Source organism: Xenopus laevis, chromosome 2S, assembly GCF_017654675.1.
Source record: "Xenopus laevis strain J_2021 chromosome 2S, Xenopus_laevis_v10.1, whole genome shotgun sequence".
In the NCBI taxonomy this organism is placed as follows: domain Eukaryota; kingdom Metazoa; phylum Chordata; class Amphibia; order Anura; family Pipidae; genus Xenopus; species Xenopus laevis.
Genome location: NC_054374.1, coordinates 78,047,887 through 78,063,921, shown reverse-complemented (window position 1 = coordinate 78,063,921; position 16,035 = coordinate 78,047,887). Strand labels below are relative to the sequence as shown.

The 16,035-nt window shown below is 39.3% G+C and overlaps 1 protein-coding gene across 2 annotated transcripts; it reads right to left on the bottom strand.

The window, feature by feature from the left end:
* Positions 1-459: 459 nt before the first annotated feature.
* kpna6.S (karyopherin alpha 6 (importin alpha 7) S homeolog) lies at positions 460-13,451 on the bottom strand. Of its 2 annotated transcripts, none has more exons than NM_001091013.2 (14): positions 13,380-13,451; positions 11,262-11,395; positions 8,463-8,558; positions 8,257-8,356; positions 6,365-6,459; positions 6,153-6,284; positions 5,913-6,001; positions 3,784-3,883; positions 3,259-3,422; positions 2,552-2,630; positions 2,192-2,317; positions 1,842-1,969; positions 1,580-1,758; positions 460-1,389 (listed from the first exon to the last, which is right to left on the bottom strand). In NM_001091013.2, the coding sequence occupies exons 1-14, from the start codon at positions 13,381-13,383 to the stop codon at positions 1,202-1,204; spliced, it is 1,614 nt and encodes a 537-aa protein (NP_001084482.2). In that variant the 5' UTR covers positions 13,384-13,451; the 3' UTR covers positions 460-1,201. The 2 variants fall into 2 exon arrangements, with proteins under 2 accessions (NP_001084482.2, XP_041438990.1); XM_041583056.1 differs by lacking the exon at positions 13,380-13,451 and adding an exon at positions 13,302-13,338.
* Between the last annotated feature and the right edge of the window lie 2,584 nt (positions 13,452-16,035).

Sequence of the window (16,035 nt, the reverse complement as noted above, 5' to 3'; positions counted from 1 at the left end):
TCTCTGCACTGAATGACACAGCATTGGTCTGTATGCAGACACACACTGTGGATAACAGATAATACATAGTTTCAGGTTTCACACCTATATGATCCGTGTGTGCACACAGGTCAGTGCAGATACACAGCACAGCACCTAAGGGGAGCACCTAAGCATTGCATCAGAAGTAGTGATACTGAATAGTTTTTTTTTTTAAAAAAAGCCCCAACAATTTAAAACAAGTGTGAGACTACACACAGGAGGTAATGTTTTTCAGCTAAACATGGCTTTAATTCAAGTAGGCATATGGCCATCTCATATGGCCATCTTTATGTCAATTCAGCACTGGACACAGTAGGTATATGGCAGAAGTAAATTTTGGATGCAAGCAACACTACTAATTGTCTTTCAAATTGTACATATCTAGTCATTATCTGTGTGCCTAAAGTAGCTCTTATAACGTGCATGAATCACACACTCTTTCTTGATGAAAATAATTTAATGTTATTGTTCTGATCTGCAATTAACAGGCAGTTCCGAAAACTGGTTACCTTTAATAAAGCTAAGCACAGGAAGGAAATTTAAGGCAATTAGGAACTTGCACTGTAACCTCTGTGCCACACGAAACAAGCCTTTACAATCAATTTGCTCCTGAATGTCCACACTGTGTAGTGACACTTGCCACCTTTAATAAATAGCAGCAAGTATTCTCTTATAAATGAAGGTTATACTCTAAAGATAACAGATTGCTCTTACCAAGTTACACTCCCTTTCACTTGTTTATTTTTTTAAATAGATCTATATTCTTTTTTCCCATCAAAAAAAAAAAAAAAACCAAGAGAACAATTCCTTCTGCATCTTACCCAAAATCAAGGGCAACATGTTAAACGCACTCATTTCTGATGAGTTTGATTCCAATCAGTCTCTTTTTCAAACAGAAACAAAAAGAAAAAACTCAAAAAATAAAGACTTTCAAAGAAGTATGTAAGTTTCAGCACTAGGTCAGTGTGGATTTTTATACACAGACCTTGCAAAAAAGAGTTGGTTGACTCTGGAGTTCATATGCAGATGACCAACAGAATCACAGCTTTCTCCGCATGAATAAAGCAAGAGTGTAAGAGGTGAAGGAAAGACTTTGTCCTGATGAATTTTGCTGACCTCCCTCTCCTGTTGGCAGGGAGAATATGGAGGCAAGGGCTTTACTTGTCCAAAGGACCATGGTTTAGAGCTGAAATCCTTCCATAGGCGCTTCTGTCTGCTGAAAGATATATTGCTGCTGAGATTCATCAACAGAGGGGACCAGCTGAGGGTCATCTTCCTCCACTCCAAAGTAATGTTCTATCAACTCAAATGCTTTTTGGTAGATTTCCTGGTTCTCATGGCTCTGCAGGAACTCTATTTTGTCCAAACCTAAACGCCATGGGAAAGAAAAATAATCACTTAATGATATGGCTAGAATGTTACTTTGTATATATAACTTGAAAGAAGAAGAAAAAAAAAAAAAAAAGGTTGTTTACTAGCCTCTAGTTCTTCTCTGCTCTAAATAATGTTGCACTTCTGTAGTGGAACAGTTAAGTCTCACCCACAGATGCAGTCTTACCATATGCCTCTTCAATCAGTCCACAATATGGGTTGACACCATTGCCTCCATGCTTTGCTTCTTGCTCACCAAGCCGTAGTATATTTTCCAGTCCATTTAGGGCAACCTGAACAATCTTTGAATCCATGACTGTGAGAAGGTCACACAAAGGTTTAATGCATCCAAGGTTCACCAGGTACCTAACAAAAGATTGCACCAATAAAATCCTCTCTCTCATCTGCTTGAATTTCTTTTTAGAAATGTATATGGCTTCAAAACATACTTAATTTGCTCTGGTGTGCCTCCAGATGTTGCATTAGTGATTGCCCAAGCGGCCTCTTTGCGAGTCCGAAATTCAGCTTTTTGCAAAATCTCAATCAAAACTGGAAAAATGTTTGCATCAGCAACAGCCTTTAAGAAAAGTAGAGACAATGACAGAGACCAAGATGAGAGACATGCACTGCATACATAATAATGGGCAGTGAAAAAAAGCTAAAAATAAATTGGCAGTTGGTATGGGTGAACTGGGTGGTTATTGTTAAGAAAGCAAAATAACAAGTTATTAAATCCAAACACATGTTTTGAATTCAAGAGATCTTTTCATCTGATTTCAAGGTCAGTCATTCTTGCTACCTGTATTTGGCCTCTGTTGCCAGCAGTAATGTTTGAAATCGTCCAGCAGGCCTCCTTCCGGATGGACTCTTTTGGGCTACTTAAAAGATGAAGAAGGCAGGGGAGAGCTGAACAGTTTAAGATGACCTGCAAAACAGTATTAAAATGAATTGTGAAAGTTTTAACCATGGAAATAAAAGGATATAGAATAGTGATACAAATGTAAAATAGGTATGCTACTCATTCAGTCACTGCAGTTACCCAATGAAAACCTTTTTTGCCATAACAATATTGGCAGCAATGGTTTCACTTAACCGATTATATGTAAAACCAACACAATACTTCTTTATGGCAACAAAGTTTTTTTCAAAGCTTCTTTACCTGTGTCTGGATATCATCTCCAGTGACAATATTTCCTACAGCCCTGAGTGCCGGAGAAGCCACCTTGTAATCATTGTGCCTAAGGAAGAAAAATTTTTATTAAACCTCATGGTAGATGAATATTTGAATAACACAGTAGAAAAAAGTAACATGAATGTAAATATAGTGCCATATGCCCGCCTTGTAAAATATCAGAATATTTTAAGTCACCAAGGAGTTCAAATACATATGTAATAAAAGGACAAGGTCAAAGACTTCCAATATCCTCATATTTTACAACAGGGAGTACTTTAATAAAAATAAACAAGTTTAAGTGAGTCACATGACACGAAATTACATCATTAAGCACCAATAACTGATGACATCACTAAGCACCCTTTATAAGGATATAATTTACAAGGTATTCATAGCTTGTGTGTATTATATATAAGTAATTGAATATCGGTTTTGTTTTACATTTCTAAAGGCAGCAATATAACATAGTGGACTAGATTAGAAAAAAATATGTCAAAAACAGATTTATATTTACCCTTACATGCTGTGGCATAGGAATACACAAGTCTTAAGCAAACACTTATTATTTTAAATAAACAGGTTAATGTGAATTAAGCATAACTACAATCAACCTTCAGCAATTGCCACAATGTAGTCACGTCACATCTATGTACGTGGCTCCTTAACTAAATCACCGCCATTTACATACTAACATTAGGAGCTCCACCAGCCTGCGGCAGACTCCTGAGTCTATGACTGCCTGGATCTTCTCATTAGGACCATCAGAGAGATAAGAAAGTGCCCAGCAGGCGTCGGCTAACAGGTCTGAATCACTGCTGAATAGAAGGCGAGACAGCACAGGAAGACACTGAGACACCTACAGATAGAGCACACAGTAAGATAACATGCAGAATTAAGACATGTCTGTTAAAACACACACTGCAAGATTAGGGGTACAGCCATATGTTTTTCGGCAGGCAGAAAAACAGCTTCTATTAGTCTTCTCGAGTGCCTGTATCTGGAGCCATTGCATCAACCTGGGTGCAGGCAAAGAGCAGATTTCGGTGCTGAAGTGCATACTCTCACATTTCAATGGCAAAATGCCAGCAGAGGGGCATTACCTTAGGGAAAGTATAAGAAACAATAGAACCAATACCAAATAAAGATTGCATGCAAATCCAGAAACATTACAGGATAGAAATCATAAAAAGAAAAATTAAAACTAGGAGGCAGAGAACCTTATCAAACTCTGGAGGCGGGTTCTTTCCTCGACAAAGGTTAGATAAGGCCCAGACTGCATTCCGGGTCATGGTGAGACGGGTCGATTTTGTAAGGAGGCTGTAAGAAAAAAAATTTGTGAAGTGACATACTATATTTTCATTAAATTAAAAAGCTAGCCTGCAAGCAAATGCATTACACATACACTCTCAACTCTGTTTACCCTTCATTCTACCGTTAGTGGCTGTGGGGCAGATTTACCTAGGGTCGAATATCGAGGGTTAATTAACCCTCGATATTCGACTGTCGATTAAATCCTTTGAATCATTCGATTCGAAGGATTTTAATCCATCGATCAAACGATTTTTCTTCGACCAAAAAAAGATTGCAAAGCCTATGGGGACCTTCCCCATAGGCCAACATTGACTTCGGTAGGTTTTAGGTGGCGAACTAGCGGGTCGAAGTTTTTTTTTTTTTTAAAGAGACAGTACTTCGACTATTGAATGGTTGAATATTCAAACGATTTTTAGTTCGAAACGTTCGATTCGAAGTCGTAGTCGAAGTAGCCAATTCGATGGTCGAAGTTGCCTGCAGATCGTAGTGTATAAATAGACATGGAAGGTCATCCTAAGGTTGTTAAATAACAATTGACCCTGTGCCGAATGATTGTCCCATGTTGCCCCCCAGCCTTGGAGGCTTTACACTACACATTACACCAGGGATCCCCAACCTTTAGAACCCGTGAGCAACATTCAGAAGTAAAAGGAGTTGGGGAGCAACACTAGCATGAAAAATGTTCCTGGGGTGCCAAATAGGGGCTGTGATTGGCCATTTAGTAGCCCCTATGTGGATTGTCAACCTACATTGAGGCTCTGTTTGGCAGTACATCTGGTTTTTATGCAACCAAAACTTGCCTCCAAGCCTGGAATTCAAAAATAAGCACCTGCTTTGAAGCCACTGGGAGCAACATCCAAGGGGTTGGAGAGCAACATGTTGCTCGCGAGCTACTGGTTGGGGATCACTGCATTACACTCTGGAGTTGCCCACGACTGTCCTATAGCTAGGTTGTTCAGGGTCAGCCACCACTTGGTCGTCTGTGACAAACGGAGGGGTCAAGCTAGTGATTCCCCTTTCCATGTGGATAGGATATTGGCTTGAAGAGGACGCAGATGGATCTGTGCAAATGGGACTGCCTCTATAGCAGATACCATCGTTCCTAGCACCTGCACTGCTTTGTGCATTGTCGCTGTTTTGTTGGCTAGTAGGGATTGGACTTGGCTCTTGATTCTGATCTGCTTGCCCCAAGGGAGATTTACAATCTTCCTCACCGTACAGAATTTGAGGCCTAGGAATGTCATTTGATGGCTTGGATGTAGGTTGGCTTACGCTTACTACCTGTTCTGTAGTGAAGTTTTGCTAGGGCCTTGTCCAAATTATCTGCAATGGCCGGTTGTCCCTGCAGATATGCCAGGGACTAAGAGAGATGACCTGCCCAGAGAGGGGCGGGGTGGTTCTGTTGAAGACCCCAGGCCCAGTTCTTGGGAAGTGCTGTGCTGAAGTCCCAACGCAGTGTGCGTTTCATTCTGCACTTGTCTAACTGAGGCCCCAATGTCTTTTTAAGGTCTATTTAACATGAGTGACCCAAGTATTATGAAAAAGAGAAAAATCTTAAGCGAGCAATAGATTTAGAACAAGAAATTTGGACATGGGAATAACCCAGCATTTCTTAAAAAGAAAAGTCATACATAACTGGTAAGCATAATGTCCCTCCAAGGTTCCACAAGACACTGCAAAGGGTCACAATTACCCAGGCCAGGCCTGGTCTTTTCAAAGTTTTATCAGTTGTAGAAATAATTAATCTAGGAAGTACACATGTATGCTCTTACTATTTCTATGTACCTTGTCTTTGTTGCAGAAAATAAAATCAGACACTTGATTAAAAGAACATTAATATTAACCTTTTTACTCTAGTAAATACAGGGTCACTTTTAAACATTTCCATAACATTTCTTTACTTCAGACAACTGGGCATGTAACATATTTCCACTTTTTTTTTTTCTTAGAGTACCCAAGAGTTAGATCCACTTCTTGCCTTGAATCTTGTATGGCCCACAACATATTTCACATTCTAAGTACTCTCAGAACTCACTTGAGAAGAGGAAGAAGGATGTCACAGCTTAGAACATAGTCTCTGCACACTGAACTGTCACCTGCGATGTTGCCCAGAGCCCAAACAGCCTAGCAAACAGGGAAGAAAACTCATGTCACCAGTTAAAATGTTAAATGAACAGAACATGTATACAACAGAAAACAGAATATTTTACAGAAAAGATCCCAGAAAGAAGGGATTATATTACATAGAACATAGAGGATACGTGAGAAATCATACCTGTTCTTGCACATCTTCATAGTCAGAGTTTAGTAGCTGAATGAAGATTGGAACTGCTCCTGCTTCTATTACAATCTTGGTTTGTTGGGAGGTGCCAGAAGCTATATTCGTAAGGGCCCAGGCAGCTTCAAACTGCAAATGGAACCATTATAACTTTAAAAACGTTTTTAAAGTTTTCCCACATTTTCTTCAACTAAATATGATTAACACACCTGTAGTGTATAGTTGTCACTCTTCTTCAGAAATTCTACAAATCTCTCTACTACTCCTGGGGAACTGATCACCTCATCTATCGGTGGATTTGGCTCTGAAACACAAAAAATGAGGTTCAAGGCAGTCTTTTGTGTTGCTGCAAACTAGCATAGCACAGTATAAAATGATGGTTTAAAATATATCAAAAGCACAACAAGCCACGTTTATGTAACTACAACAAACACAAACAACCATTTTGCATAGGGGGTAATGACAAACTTCACAGACTGTCAGTGTTCTCTCTCTAACATTTTATCTGTTACCAAGTACACTCAGTCAGTTGTTAAAGGAACAGTAACACCAACAGAGTAAAGTGTTTTAAAGGCATCACAATATAATGTACTGTTGGCCTGCAAAGGAAAACCTGGGGGGGGTTTGCTTTAGAAACACAACTATACATTTATATAAACAGAAAGATGTTTAACAAAGTTACAAGATGACAGCCCCCTGTGGCCAACTTTGAAAGCATAAATCATTTGTTTGATTAGGGTTGTGGTGCAGTAAGTTCATGTTTATGTTTAGTATACAAAATACAGCATTTCTAGCCTTATTCTATTTTAGACTTTCCTTGTCCTTTAAGAATCTCAGTGTATACTTCAGGGTTTATCTGTTATCTGCTATGTTTCCTGTGCCTTTTCTCCCTTGTCCGCTGTGAATGGCTTCCCCCATGGCTACACAGCAGCTTGTTTATATAAACTATTGCCAAGTTTCTGAAGCAAACGCACCAGGTTTACCAGTGCAGCACAACAGTATATTATAGTTTCATTACTTTAAAAGACTAATTTTTTGGTGTTACTGTTCCTTTAATACCCTCAAAATAACAATACACTACCTGGAAAAGGACTTCGATACCGTCTCTTGGCAAGATCTACTCCAGACTATCCAGGCGTATAATTTCCCCATTGCGTTTAGCAATGTCATTAAAGCCCTATACCACTCTCCAAGAGCACATTTAGACTTTCTATCCAAGAAATTCCATATCAAGAGAGGCACCCACCAGGCTAAAGCCTGGAAAGCAAAATCACGACATCCAGGAAGTTAAAACCAGGTTAGATAACTACTTAGCCATGGAAAGACTCTCAGCAGCAGCCAGGGGTGATTTGCATTCCTGCATTGAAATCTGGAAATCCTGGATTTAATATAGAGGGTTAGCAGCAATAAGCGAAATGAGGAATTACACGATAGCAGCCAAAACTCAAAGACTTATCCCCTAAAGACCCCTATAGAAACATAGCCTGATCCGAGTGTACGCTGCCTTACGGATACAATTTTTGTTAATTGTAATAGTTTTGCCTTTTGCTTTTGTTCTTTTCTTTCCTATACTTTTACTATTGGAGTTCCTTTTCCCCTATAACAAGCGATATATGTAAACTGCATTACAGCCTTATTAACATATCTCTATACCATTGTGTGCAAACTAAGTACATATGGAAAACAGGAACAGCAACTGTAACTCGATTTCTTTTGTTTTATTGTAAAACAAAAAAAAACAAAAAAATCAACAATACACTAACAATCGTGGCCATCTAGAGGAGGTAGGGCATTCATTGACTTTGCCTTTTAATTGCTTAACTTGAATAAAATGTCAAGGGTAGCCTTCAATACTATATGTAGATGGCATTAGAAATATAAAACACCCAGATAAACAGGCAAAAAGTATCTTCCACACAAGCCCTATTCATTGAACAAATATTGAAAAAGTGCATGTATTTAATAGATGGCAAACCATTTCTGGTTTCCAGCATCCAAATTTTGAGCAGAGCTTATTGTTGCTTGTCCTTTTCTCCCATGGTCCACATACAGCACCTTTAGAGAGGTTTAACAAAATTATTTAAATACTTTCACTACCAACCTTTGGATAAGAGCTTTCTGAATTTCTGTGTAGTAGCTAACTGTAGGTCAGGGTCATCAGAGAGAAGCAATGCTACCATCTCGTGGGTAATAACACCATCCTAAAGAGGCAAATTACACAAAATGACAACATAGAAAACATGTGACTTTGAACAATGTTACAATAATAATGTTACAATAATCTATTATTAATATATTATAATCTACCCCAGGGGTGGTGGAGCTGACACAAGAATCCATCAGCGGTCCATCAAACATGGCGGTATCTTCTGGAGCCAACTCCACATTACGTCGTTTAAAGAGCTACACACGAGAAGAAAAAAAAAAAACTCAGTTACAATAGATGCCCACACACTACTATTTGTGCAATCAAGTCAGAATACAACAGAGTGCAAAACAGATTTAAGAATATGAACACACCGATATCTAACTGCATGTTTGTAATTGTAAACACCACAATTTTTTTTGATGCATATTACACACAGTGACACAACATGTATTTTTGTACATAAAAAAAAAATAGATACAAGCAGTACTACTGGGACATCAGGCTGGCAGCCTTCATTTAGAGACTAGATATCATCTATGATAACTTAAAAGAAGATCCTGTCAGCCAATTAGGGCAATGCCAGGCAGCGTGATTCCAAGTGTTTTCACTCTCAAGCGCTTTGCAGTAGGGATGCACCGAATCCACTTTTTTGGATTCGGCCGAACCCCCGAATCCTTCACGAAAGATTCGGCCGAATACCGAACCGAATCCGGGTGGGAAGGGGAAAACATTTTTTACTTCCTTGTTTTCTGACAAAAAGTCACGCAATTTCCCTCCCGCTCCTAATTTGCATATGCAAATTAGGATTCAGATTCGGTTCGGCCAGGCAGAAGGATTCGGCCGAATCCGAATCCTGCTGAAAAAGGCCGAATCCCGAACCGAATCCTGGATTCGGTGCATCCCTATTTTGCAGCAGGACTGAGTTCTCAGACTAGCCCTGCATTTATTTGGATGGCAATCACATGGACCCCTGCAATGCACTGCTCCTATACGTCAGATTACAGAGTACTAGACAAAAGAGTGTCAAATAAAAATGTTTTCTTACCAGGTTTTATGTTAAATTTATTGACCCTTAAAGGGGTGGTTCACCTTCAAACAACTAGTTGTTATCAGATAGTGGTTCCAAATTGTAGGTATGGATACAAAACAGCGCAGAGGTTCTGCTGCAAATGTGCCTTTATTCACAAACACGACTGATAAAGAGCTTAGATGCTCGAAACATGTCGTGTTTGTGAATAAAGGCACATTTGCAGCAGAACCTCTGCGCTGTTTTGTATCCACACCTACACTTTGGAACCAGTATTGATGGCTTTGGATGGAAGCAAGAATTAATACACAAAGGAAAAAGTACCAGTTTATTGCATTTACCACTTGTTAGCAGATAGATCACCAGAAAGACTTTTTCCAATTACTTTCTATTTTCTATGTGTGACTGTTTTTCAAATATGGAAGTGTGAAGTGTAAATTTTCACCTTCTGAAGCAGCTCTGGGGGGGGGGTTGCCGACCCTGTAAACTATTCTAAATTGAAACATTTAGTTCAGGGGTCCCCAACCACCGGGCCGCAGCACAGAACCGGGCCACGGACAGTCCTGAACTGGGCCACCGAACAATGAACGCGGTGCGCCGAATTTGATGGCAGCGCACCCAAATTGGACGCCGACCCCTCCGACAACCTCCCCGACCCCCCCGGTCCCTGGAAAAAAAATTGCCTCTTTTTTGGTTCCTGGGTCAAAAAAGGTTGGGGACCCCTGATTTAGATACATTTCTTATCTTTGTCCCTGCTGAACAGGTCTCTGGGTTTCATTACAGGCAGCTGTTAGAATTGATACAATAGTTACTAATACTCCAGAGATGCTGCTGAGAAATGTACATTTTGCAAAATTGTAACAGTTTAGAGTCTGCACCTGAATTACTGAGATGCCAGACTCAAACAGAGACATGAACATTCAACTCTAAACTTTTGGAAAAACAGTAAAGAATAAATAATGGAAAGTAATTGAAAAAAGTCTATTTCTGGGGAACAATCTAAAAACAACTGAATTAAAAAAAGAGTTTGGAAGGTGAACAATTCCTTTAATCAAAACATATTACAGGCATGGGATTAGTTATTCGAAAACCCATTATGTAGAAAGCTCCAAATTACGCAATGGCCATCTCCCATAGACTATTTTATCTAGGGATGCACCGAATTCAGGATTCGGCCTTAGCAGGATTCGGCCAAACCCTTCTGCCAGGCTAGACGGAATCCAAATTTGCATATGCAAATTAGGGACGAGGAGGGAAATTGCGTGACTTTTTGTCCCAAGGAAGTAACAAAATGTTTTCCCCTTCCCACTCCTAATTTGTATATGCAAATTAGGATTTGGTTAGGTATTGGGCCGAATCTTTCGCGAAGGATTTGGGGGTTCGGCCGAATCCAAAATAGTGGATTCGGTGCATCCATAATTATATCCAAATACTCCAAATTTTTAAAAATGATTTCCTTTTCTCTGTAATAATAATAAAACAGTATCTTGTACTTGATCCAAACTTCGATACAATTAATCCTTATTGGAAGCAAACCAGTCTATTGGTTTTATTTAATGCTTACATGATTTTCTAGTAGACTTAAGGTATGAAGATCCAAATTACGGATAGAACAGTTATCTGGGAAACCCTAGGTACAGGGCATTTGGATAACAGGTCCCATACCTGTAGTAGGGGGAACTGTGAATATTTGTATGTGTAAGGAATATCTTTTCTCTGGGTATAATGGCTTATACAAATGGGTTGAATGCTTCAGTAGAAGTATATTCTATAGTGTTAACTTGAAAAGCAAATTAAAATAACTAGTTATTTGCTAAACTATATTTCAAAAAATAAAGCATAAAATGTAGTAAGTACAAAAGTTTGGGTACCCGCTCAGTCACCCCCTTTGCCAAAATTAACCTTTTGAACTGTAAGATGTGATCTGTACCTGTTGCTCCCTCTTCTGTTTGCGGAGCTGGATGCCTTCCTCCTCACGACGCCGGCGCATCTCTTCAGGGTTCAGAGCCTTGTTCTTGTAGCTCTTCATCCGACTGTTGTCCTTTCCGGGGCTTGCCATGGTGTCTGGATGGTTAGAAGCATAGGACTGTTTACATTTCTCTCCTACTTCATTTATAGCTTAGCCAAAAATGCATAGGCGTAACAGATGCTCTGGTACCTAGAACCCACTCCAGATTATTGATGAGAGCACTTTTGCTCTATGCCAGGAAAACAGTAGCCCTACACTGGATGGGACCAATACCTCCTCCACTTAAAAAATGGATTAAACTCATAAATTCCCAGCTGGAACTTTACAAGTAAACTTATCTTGCCAGAGGCTGCCCACAAAAATTCGAAAAGATATTGACTCCTTGGCTGGATTTACCCGCAACAACGGTCAAATAAGTCTATTTGAGAAAAGTCCACTATATCTTCTCCATGTTTACCTTTCTTCTTCCTTCTATCTTGTTTGTTAATGAAAACGTAATAAAAAGTTACTATTAAAAAAAAAAAAACTATTACAAAAATAAAATAAGGCTAATTGAAAAGTTGCTTAACGTTAGCCATTCTAACATATTAAAAGTTAACTTAAGGGTGACCACCCCATTCAAGAGTAGCCAGGCAGCATTTTGAACAAAGCTTGCTAAACAGTTACAATCTTATAACAGTACAAATCAAGTGGAACAAAACATGAGGCAGTCATACTGTTTGCTTTTCATTGTGCAGATGAGGTACATTTTTGCATGTATTTTGTTCAGATGTTTCCTCTGTTATAATAAATGTGTTCATTAAAGCACAGCAATACAACTACTGATATCTCAAGTGTCATACATTGCAGAACTATCCAAACTACAGCTACCGAGCAGTTGAAACAAGCAATCGTAGATTTGTAGGGTCTCGGGTAAGAAGCCATTAACTATTACATCATATATACACAGCTATCCAATAGATTCCATGACTAAACACTGATGTTACAAATTGTAACAACTTCTCCACAGCTTACAGACAGCATGCAGGAACTACATAACCCACAATGCATTGCACTATGATGTTCCGTTCCTTATTGAAATCACGTGTGCAGGGAATTGTGGGGTTTGAAGGATGCAGGCTAAGAACAGCTGGCTGATGATACAAAGTAACAGTAGTCAGCCAGCTCAGAAAAGTAGTCAGAGAGATCAGCAGGAGAGCAGGGGGCTAGGCTTAGGGAACTGTCAGAAACCATTAAAAATCATGAAAAGTCTGCACATTTTTTAAATGATGTATATTGCAAAGTTGCTTGAAATTATGTTTACTTTCCAGTAAGCTTAAATTCTGTTTTTGTGGAGTTCCTCTTTAAAGAATTATTGAAATGTCCACTGGCTTGATTCCAGGCATACTAGTTCTCCTCAAGATCTGTTAAATCCCATTGCTTTTGTTACAGCAGAATATAATACAGCCAGATAGATACAGCATTCAATAAAATAACTTAAGAACAATTGAAAAGGTTTAATAAATGTATATTGGGAAGTTGCTTGGAATTATATTATTTTTCATTAAAAAAAAAAAACCCACACACATTATAGGGGAAGATTCACTTTACAAATGGCAAAAGTAGGTTTTGGAGAAATCACAGATATTCTCTCTCTTTGTGTTACTGGAACATTTCAGTTGCTCAAAAATCTAGAATTGCTGGTCTAACACACACACACAAACTAAACGATACTAGTAAACATGCAGGTACAGAGGACGACTCATGGGTAACAGCACGACCCCCTCCTCCCCCAGCATTAACTTTAACACCAAAATACAGTGGCCACTGGTATTATACCCTATAACTTATACCGAGGGGCGTTACAAACGAAACCAGAAGGACGTCGGGAAACATAAAACATTCTGACTCTTCTTACAGCCATGTCCCCACTTCTGGCTTTCTCAGGGTGGGGTCACATTTACCCCGAAAGGTATCCCTGCGATTTTCCTTTCACACACACGTTCGCCCAGGCCAAATCACCTTTGCTCAGGCATGTATCCATAATACCCACAGTACTATTAATACTCCGCCCGAATATTACATCTACTAGGGTCTCACCCATGCTGCACCCGGTCTGTCAGGGCCTCTCCCGGCTCCTCTGGGACAATATGTCTGACAGACGGAAGCTGCTCAGGGACAATCTAAGAAAAGCGCTCGGACAGGCGCACGAAAACGTCTAGAACGCGAGCCTGCGCGTCAATAAGAGATGACGTTACTCTTGCTAAAAGGAAAGTGTACATACGTTTATAGACGATTTTGTTAAAGCTATTATGGCTGATGATGAGGCGGTGTCTACTTCTTGACTATCCCTGTGGAAACCATATCAATAATCAAGTTGTGAATGAACTGGTGTAGATAAGAATTATAGTCCTGGCTGCACTATTGGGGGCAAAGCAGGCGCATAGGCAACTTGTATCACAAAGGCATATACATACCTCCTAACTGTCCCTTTTTCAGAGGGACAGTCCTTCTTTTGACAGCTCAACTTGAGGTCCCTCATTTGTACTGGAAAGTCCCTCTTTTCTCTGCACTGAACAGCCAGAAAAAGAAACAAAGTTTCTAACTTAATTGGCTTTTGGCAGAGAGGCCAGTACAGCTAACAGGTGCAACTAAGATGCTATATAACAATCTTGAGATAAGAAAATAAGTAATTTTAACAGTTTAGATAAGGAGAAATATTTTCAAACTTTTATAACCTGCCAAACTTTGTAAAATGAACATGGTAATTAGGGGGTGCGGCCACAAAATGGGTGTGGTCAAAAAACATTTTTGTCCCTCTTTTTACTTCCAAAATGTTGGGAGGTATGTCATATATTATTTATTGATGAAATATAAACATCTTCACTCACATTCCCTTTTGTTGCTACGTGATTTCTGCCTTGCATTATTCTTATTTGCCTCACTTCTGTTTCCTACATTTTTTTTACTGCATTTTTGTGCTCCTACTTTTTATTTAAATCCCAGATATTTTTTCTTTTATTACATTTTGCTTCCATGTCTCTCACCTCTGCCTGTGTGTATAGCCCACCTTTTCCCAATCTACTTTCCTCTATTCCACATTATTCTCAAATGTTCTATATTTATTACAGTATCTGCCATTCTTTATAATGAATCACATATTCCTCTTCCATTAAGCACCTTTTTATTCCTCTTCCCAAACTATATCTCATAATGTCCTCACCAGTGGTGCTGCTAGATGTTTTTGGAATCTAAAGCAAAATTCAGTTTAGGGTCCCAAAACATTTTTATTCTGCCAAGATACAGGGGCCTTAAAAATTTTATCACTTCTTATATTTTTAGAATTAACAATCGATTTGCTAAAAGTTCACTTGTCTAACTTAAAGGAGAAGGAAAGGTTTGAAATGATAATGTCTTCAAAATGTTTACCTCACATGCGCCTCCTGAACCGCTATATTTTCACTTCTGAATTCCTATACTGCCTCGCAAGCTCTCTCAATCTTCAAGCGTTTGCCAGCACCATTTTAAAAGCTCCAACGTCAGTTTCCCCGCAGCTCCTCCACATTGCGCAGGCGCGTCATCATCACTGGGAGAAAGGCAGCTCCCCAGTACATGCGCAGTCCAACTAAATTATGCCCAATGCACCTCAAGGCTGCCTCGGGCAGCAGGGAGGAAGATGCTTAAAATGTCACCCGAGTCACACGCTGCAGTGTTCAGAGAGTGTAGCTGCTTCTACCTGAGACCACAGAGAAATCTTTGAAAACGGTCAGTAAATTTTATGTCCACAAGACTTTGTTTAGAAGCCTACAGGTATTCCTGTTTTGCCTTTCCTTCCCCTTTAAGAAGTGATATTTTAAAGTTCATTTTAGCTGAATTGTGTGTGGTATTTTATAGCATGCGTTATTTTGTGCGATATTTTAAGGCATATGATATTGTCACACGTTATTAGTGCAATCTATAGCACCGAAGACATTCGGGATGCCACTGACAGAGTAGAAGTCTCATTTTACAGTATTCTAGTCATTCCCTTCCCTGGGAAACAATATAATTCCATGACACAGAAAGTAGTACATTCTGGATCTGCCCATGGTATCATGAAAATGTGTTAGTGGCTGTAGGTAAGGCTCCAGTTCCTCATAAAGGTCTTTAATTGCTGCCCTACAGCTCCTCAATACATCTTCCTCTATTAATCCATCTGATTTGTTTAGTAACACCTACTCCTGTAAGGTGTTAAATCTCACAGTAATTATAAATTTTATGCTTTTATCGCTTAAAAGATGTTTGTGAATAATGCGTTCGGATTAATTCTATTCTATAAGTATCGCAATGCGGTTAGAATACCGCTGTGCAGAAATGTAGAATTAGTGCTTGTGATATGTCTATTAACGCAAGCGAAAATACTTTGATGAATCGTTCCTTAAATAACGCATCTTAAATAACGCACAAAATTGTGCGTTACGTAATATCGACCTTTTGTGAATCAGCCCCACAGTATATTAAAATTGCTGATTAATTAGGGCAGGGGTCCCAACCTTTTTTTGCCTGTGAGCCACATTCAGATTTAATCATCAGAGACACAGCATCATACGTATGCAAAAAGTTCCTGGGGGGTGCCAAATATGGGCACTAATTTGCATCCTACAGGGGGCTCTATTTGGCAGAACACCTACTTTATGCAGCCAAAACTCATCGTCAAGCCAGGAATTCAAAAATAAGCACATGCTTTAAGGCCACTTGGAGCAACATCCAACGACGG

Excerpts from the sequence above, each read along its gene's own strand:
- kpna6.S (XM_041583056.1), bottom strand. The coding sequence starts at position 13,323 with ATGGATACATGCCTGAGCAAAG. Across the intron at positions 8,357-8,462 it reads TCAGCTCCACCACCCCTGGG|GATGGTGTTATTACCCACGA; the intron begins GTAGATTATAAT and ends TTGCCTCTTTAG. Across the intron at positions 6,285-6,364 it reads GTGACAACTATACACTACAG|TTTGAAGCTGCCTGGGCCCT; the intron begins GTGTGTTAATCA and ends TTCCATTTGCAG.